Source organism: Benincasa hispida, chromosome 5, assembly GCF_027475165.1.
Source record: "Benincasa hispida cultivar pf3 chromosome 5, pf3_genome.v1.1, whole genome shotgun sequence".
Lineage (NCBI taxonomy): Eukaryota > Viridiplantae > Streptophyta > Magnoliopsida > Cucurbitales > Cucurbitaceae > Benincasa > Benincasa hispida.
The window spans coordinates 65,353,102-65,360,367 of record NC_143482.1 but is presented as its reverse complement, the minus strand read 5'-3'; the positions used below and the strand labels follow the sequence as shown (position 1 = coordinate 65,360,367).

At 29.4% G+C, this 7,266-nt stretch overlaps 1 protein-coding gene across 2 annotated transcripts; it reads right to left on the bottom strand.

Annotated features, from left to right (window-relative positions):
* Window positions 1-979: 979 nt before the first annotated feature.
* Window positions 980-4,151, bottom strand: WRKY69 (WRKY DNA-binding protein 69). 2 transcript variants are annotated; one of them, XM_039033059.2, is made up of 3 exons: window positions 3,599-4,151; window positions 3,325-3,471; window positions 980-1,856 (listed from the first exon to the last, which is right to left on the bottom strand). In XM_039033059.2, exons 1-3 carry the CDS (start codon window positions 3,733-3,735, stop codon window positions 1,241-1,243), a joined length of 900 nt encoding a protein of 299 aa, XP_038888987.1. In that variant the 5' UTR covers window positions 3,736-4,151; the 3' UTR covers window positions 980-1,240. The 2 variants fall into 2 exon arrangements, with proteins under 2 accessions (XP_038888987.1, XP_038888988.1); XM_039033060.2 differs by having other exon boundaries at window positions 3,325-3,468.
* Between the last annotated feature and the right edge of the window lie 3,115 nt (window positions 4,152-7,266).

Here is a 7,266-nt window from a genome sequence, read left to right as displayed (position 1 = left end):
AATATTAAAAAAGAAAAGGAGTTCTTTTGACATATTTGCAAACTTAAAAAATTGTTGCTACAATTATAAATATACTCATTTATTTTGCTATCCAATATAATTTTCTTAATTATATTGTTGTGAATTGAAGTAAAACATTATTGAATATTTAAACATAAAAAAATGAATTTAATTATGTAGATAAAATTCATGGTTATAACTTCTAAATTGGATTGAAACAATCAAATTAGATGATGTTTCATCAACAAAATTAATTTATATGTTAAATTTGTAGTTTTTTCTATTTGAATAAGTTATGTTTGATTGAGTTAAATTTGACAAATGTTTTAACTTTGTATTTATTTGATTTTTTTTTTTTTTTTGTTGCTACTAAGTTGAGCAACTTATTTCTTCATTTGTAACATCTCACTTCAAATGAAAGAATTCTTTCATTTTTTTCTTTCGAGTTGAGTTGAAACAAATATCCAAGAGTTATGCATGCTAGATATGAGTAGTTCAAAGTTACAGTTCTATCAGAACTAGTCATTGTATCCTATTGAGACGATTGTTGTAGTCTTGCAACATGTTCAAAATAAATAGTTATCTTCAAAACAACATTTATCAAACGCGTGTCTTGACCACATATTCAATCTTCACAAGTTTGAAGCTTTTATAAACTCTTGGTTGATTTAATTTTGACTTACTTTTGAGTTTAAACATTATTATTGTATATAGTGTTTGCACACAATTTTATAATAAGATTTAATTTTATTCACAAACTTTGTTTTAAAATGTCTTCATTTTAATAATAATAATAATAACAATAAAAGTAAATGATATTATCTTCTTAAAACAAATTCAAGAAAAATATGTAACTTTAAAAAAAAAAAAAAAAAAAAAAAAAAAAGATAATAGAAGCATAATTATTGAGACATATATGGTTAAGGGCAGTTTATAAGACAGCCTTTTTGGATAGGTAGTAGTTGATAGGCTCAGATGCTCAAACTCAAAAGGGAAACAGCATTCCATTATTTCTCAATATTCTTCACTATCTTTCACTGTACAACAGAAACCCATTTTAAAACTAAATTAAAAAAAAAAATTATTATTATAAATTATAAAGAAAAATCCTCTCTCTCTCTCTCTCTCTCTCTCTCTTCTCTGTTTGTAAAGTTTTCCACAGCAATCACCAATTGGCAATTGCAAACGAACGAACCAAATCCTAGAAGGAAAAAAAAATAAAAAAAGAAAAATAAAAACCCTAGCAATCTAAAACTGTGCCACATGTCCGGTTCGGTCCGTCCGGTTGGACCGGTCGCCGTCGGCCGAAAACCACGGAGCCTTCGGGTAATTCCCCAAGATCCGCAAATAACGACTCTTCCTCGTCATCTCCTCTTGTGGACAAAACCATTACATCGGCGTCGTCGAATATGTCGCCTCCCCCGCAAATCGGGCCCTCCAGGATTCTGTCGTACGCCACGTCAGCCAACCACCCGAAATCGCCGATGCACGGTTTTATCATCAGCGAGTCGCCGCCGAGTTCCAGTTCCGGCTGGCTCGCGAAAACCGCAGCCGCCTCCTCGAACTTCGCCGCCGCCGCCGGCGATGACGGAGCGGCGTTGGTATTGTCGCCGGAGGAAGTGGAGGACGACGTCGTAGTGCTCCCTGGGGACGAAGAGTCGGCTGCGGCGGATGCGGCGGCGATCACGGCGGAGGACGGGGAGGAATTGTGGTGGTGGTGGTGAGATTTGGTAACCGGGAGTTGGTGGTTGTGGTCGAAAGCGTAGGTAATAACGAGCTTGCTGGGGTCCACACGGCTTCTCTCTACTTGCTTTCTTGCTGGGCAGCCCTTGGAGCTACTACATCGATAATATCCCCTAACATAAAAAAATACACAAACAATAATTTAAAAAAACGTGAGATTAATATAAATATTACAAAAGTAAAAAGCATAGTTCAAAAATAAGAATAAAAATTTTAAAAAAATAGCAAAGGTCATAGAATCGATAGCCAATAACCAAACAAGAGGAATCGAAATTTAGACCTCAATCATTTATTTTTTTTCTATATATGTACATGAATTTTGGAAATTCATATGTTTTAAATTGCAATATTATCTTTGATATCTCGTAAACGATATATTATAGAATTATTTAAAGATAGACATTACAAAATTTCTTATATAATCGTATTTCACTCATTCTATATTTTAATTTTCATTCAAAAATTTTAAATATCTATACCCCTAATATAGTTTTAAGATCAATAGAAATATTGTAATATTAAATAGAATAAGTATATTTTAAAAACAAATGAAAGATTAAGGGGTATTTTTATAATTTAAGCTTTCTTTTTCTAGCTACCAACTACTCATGTGAATTTTAATAACCTAATTTAGTAAATATGACATTTATCATTTTAATTTTCCTATCATCCAATTATTAAATTAAAAAAAGCATATTCTTTATAACCCTTTTTAAACTTCGTATACTTTTATACTCTATGGATAATTTGTTTATTTTTTTTATAAAAAACGGGAAAAAATAACTATTTGACTATTTCTTTCTCCTTTATCTTTTTTCTTGTTGTTTTTTGAATCAAACAAATTGACTATTTGATTTATCTATGCCGCCCAAAAGCCAATAATTGATATTTTATTAAAGACCTTTCATTTGGCCGCCAATCACCTTCACGCCCTCGATGTGAAAGGCACCTTGGAATAATATCGTAATTTCCGTTTGTTCAAATTTAATCAAAATTCCAAAACCATTTAAATTAAAACAATTTCGGTAATAATTAAAAATCAAGCAATAATTAGGTAAGAAGAAAAAAAAAGTAAAGCAATAATTAAAATTTGAAAATTATTTGAAAAAACGTATATTTTTAATACAGCCATCCCAAATTGAATTCGGTGTATAGTGTAATAATTAGGTCAAAGAAAAAGGGAAAAAGTGAGGAAAAAAAAAAAAGGTGTGCGTGTTGCACACGCTTCTGTGAGAGCGATTGGATAATGAGTATGATCCCAATTCCCAACTACGAAAAATAAAAATAAAAATTCGGCGCTTAATAGCAAAAACTGCCTTTGTGCTAAAATGTGCCAATCTTAATCCAGATCCTACCATAGTCAGCCGGCGGCCAACAAAATCTAAAATTGAAATCGCCAACTATATCTTCAACTACTCCATTAAATTAGCTCAAATTAATATCTTAATGCATCAAAATAAATGCAATTTTCTATTCAATTACAGATCAATTAATGAAATTAATGGAGATTATTAATAATCATCCAAAAAAAATCCGAAATTCCCCAAAATGTCCTTGAATTTGTATTGTATATGGTTGTACCTGGGATAAGGAGAGCCTTTGATTGGCTTTTGGCCGTATTTTCTCCATGCCCATGAATCGGACGGTGGATATGCTTCCCCTTTGCTCTTAGATCCTTCCACGTCACTGATCGGTACGGACACCACTCGCTTCTGCACTCCCCTTCTACTGTATATATCAGAAAAAATATCCCCAAATAAAACAAAATCAGTTAAATTAAAATTCATTTAGAAAAAAAAAAAAAAAAAAAAAAAAAGAAGAAGAAGAAGAAAATGAAATTGAATTTCAAACTAACCTCTTTTTGGGAGGTGGACCGGCGGCGGGTTTTGAGTCATTGCCGTCGGAGGGTGATTCCGGTAAGCCGTCGTCGGACGTGGGTTCAGGATCTTCTTGCTCGGAGACAAATGGGTTGGTACGAACACGGCGGTCCATGGGCGGAACAGCGTCAGAGAATCGATGAGATTAAGAAAATCCGGCGGTAGGAAATTGTTAGATGAGGATCAATCGTAGGGCTGAGATTAGAGAGAAAAAAGGGCATTGGGATTTGGTCGGAGAGATTGAATAAGGGAAAGAGTGAGAGAATTAGATGAGGTTTAATACAAAGAGTAGTCATGGTGACAGATTGGCAGACTATGTTTGTTTATTAAGGACGTGCAAGCAATTACGCACTAAATTATAATGTTTTAGTTGGGGATTAAGAGTGACCGGTTTTATTTCTGTACGGTCGGGTGCACTCTAAGGTTTTGTGGAATTGTTGAATTATTAGATGACTTTAACAAGTGACTAAATTATAAGTTTACTCCCTTAATTTACCAAGTTTAAATTTAAAAATTCTCACATATTGTAAAAAAAAATATATCAAACTATTTATCGAAATAGTAAAAAAATTTCTGATGTTCGATAGATTTCTATTTACGTTTATCAATGATAGGCTTCTATTAATTTCTATCAACGCTAATAGATTTCTATCCGTTTTATAAAAAAAATATTAAAATTTTGTAACTATAGATTAAAATATTTCAATAAAAGGAAGGTGAAAACTATAATATGAAATTTTACAAAAATAAAAAACAAAGTATAAATTTCAAAAATAAAAAACTAAAGCTAAGATTGTTGTCAAACGAAACCTTATAGACATATTAAACATTTTTTTAATTCATAGATCTATCATGAATAAAAATTTAAAAATTTTGTTAATACTTTTGAATATCAAATAGATACAAACTTATAAGGGAGATTTTCAAAAAAAGAAAAATAAGAAATTATTTATTTAAAATAGTAACATTTTAATCTTTTTTTATAGATGTTGATAGACACTGGTAAAAGTCTATCAATGTTTATCAAAAAAAATTTGTCCTTTCTATAAATAATTTGACATTTTTTCTATCCATAAAAATTTTTCTATATATTTTTTGAATTTTGAATAAATCATAAATTTTATAAACTAAAATCAAATTTAAAAATTTATTAAACGGTTTTAAAAGCATGTAAATTATTAAATAGATACAAACCAAAAAAAATTAAGGACTAAATTTATATGTGAATAATGGATTAATAATAATTCAATCAGAATCATAAACAAAGCAAAGGGCTTTTGTATTATTGTATTTGTCTACTTAATTTGGTTGTCGTATAGTGTTAATTTCCTTTTCCAGTTTGAACCTAATCGGAATCCGGATTACACACTCCCTCACAGTTCACACTGTGACAGAGAAAGTTTTAATTAATTAATAATGTTAATATTGATATTTAGGATAATATGTATTCAAATAATTAATTTCTTTTTTATGGTTTAATCAATATAAGGAATGGTTTTTTTTTTTTTTTTTTTTTTTACTGTTATTTGGTAAAATAAAAAAATAAAAAAATCTGTATTTAGTTTTAGCATTGAGGCGATTCATTGATTTTCAATTTTGCGGCGTTGTTTCTCCATGCAGGAATCGAAATCCCAAAAGTAAGATGATTAGGTAAAGGCGATAAGGATGAGGACTTGGTTTTATTTATTTTTTATTTTTTAAAAAAGAAAGTTTGAATTATAATATCTTTACACTTTGTGTCAAAAGATGCCTATAAAATTTCAAAAGTTTAAAAAATATCCTTACACTTTCAAAAAAAAGTTTAAAAAACACTTTTGCCATTAATTTTAGATGGAAAACATTTAAGTTTTGTTTAAAAAATACCCATGAACTTTTAAAACATTTCAAAAATACCATTAACTTAATAAAAATTCAAAAATACCTCCGTCGTTAGTAGTTGAACAAAAACTATTAATTCCTCGTGACAAAAATAACTTTAAAAAAATTAAAAACACTCTTATTGACCAATTTATTTGAAGTTTTCTTAAGTTTGAAAAATAACCAATTTTAAAATAAATTATATAGATATTCTCATTTTTTTCATATAGATGCTCTCATATATCTCTTAATTTTCCTATTCTTAGCTTACACTAATTTTCTCGACAACAAAAATTTCAAGTTAAAACATAAAATACCACAAAATCTCACAAAGTTCCAAAATAAAAATCACCTCTTGAAACATACCAAAACTATAAATAGTAAATTAAAAAAACCAGGCTAAATCATGTTGGTCCTTAGGAATTTAATATTTATTTTTGTTCTTAGATAGGTTATTGAGCAAAAAAACCGTCAGGACGTTTTGGATGCAATTCGGGTTAAATGGAGCAATTAACAAACAACGGGAGGCAAAACGGTGAAATCGAGAAAGGGAGGCACGACATTGCACAAGCACAATACTTGTACCCCACGCTATACATAGAGATGGTCTGCTAGACAAACATTGCAGTGTTGCCCTACGAAGCCGCAACACCTCCATTTGATACACGCGCATGAATGGCCACCTCCTTCCAATTTACTCTCTAAGTCGCTTCGTGAGGGGCCTTCAGTATTGTAGCGTTTTGGTATGTTTGGTTGTTGAGAAAATTGGTGTAAGTTAAAAATTGAAAAATTAAGATAAATATGAGAGTACCTATATGTACAATAAATAGTCAAATCCTTTTTAATTGGACTATTTATCGTTTTTGTATGTTTCAAGATGAGATTTTAATTTTGGAATTTTGTGAAATTTTGTGGTATTTTATGTTTTATCTTAAAATTTTGGTTGAAAAATCAAGAGAAATATTAGAGTACTTATATATTAAAAAAATAATAATAATAAGGATATCTATATAATTTATTTTAAAATTGGTTTTTTTCGAATTTAAGAAAATTTTAAATAAATTTATCAATATGAACATTTTTTTTTAATTTTTAAATTCATTTTTGTCACGAGGAATTAACTGTTTTTGTTTAAATATTAATGGTGGAGGTATTTTTGAACTTTTATTAAGATAAGGGTATTTTTGAAACGTTTTGAAACTTCAGAGGTATTTTGAAACAAAATTTTAATGATTTCCATCCAAAACTAACGACAATGGTATTTTTTGAACTATTTGTAAAAGTTTAAGGATATATTTGAAACTTTTGAAATGAGCATTTTTAACCTAAAGTATAAAGTTGATAGACATTTTTTATAATTTAACAAAAAAAAAAAAAAAAATAGTTTTTTTTTTTTTAAAAAAAAATAATCGTAAGTGTGATCTTACATATGTCTCAATTAATTTTAGATAACAATTTGTCTGACCATATAAAATGTGGCCACTAAGATTTGAATTATTTCCTTCAAGTCATTTTATTTATTAAACTCGTGATCCTTAAACTCGTTTCCAAACCATTTCAATTTTGATTTTATGTTCTTACTTTTCCTCACCAATTTCTAAGATGTACGTATATCATTTTTCAAAATAAATTAGTTTGAATTGGATTGGGTTGTGGCATATTTTTAGACCAACCTAGAAACTTAGGTTGATCAAGTTAGCAACCCAAATTATCCAAATATATTCACCCATCTAACCATCAAAATTTGGGTTGGGTTGGGTTAGGTTGTTGGGTTATTATTTATTTTCTT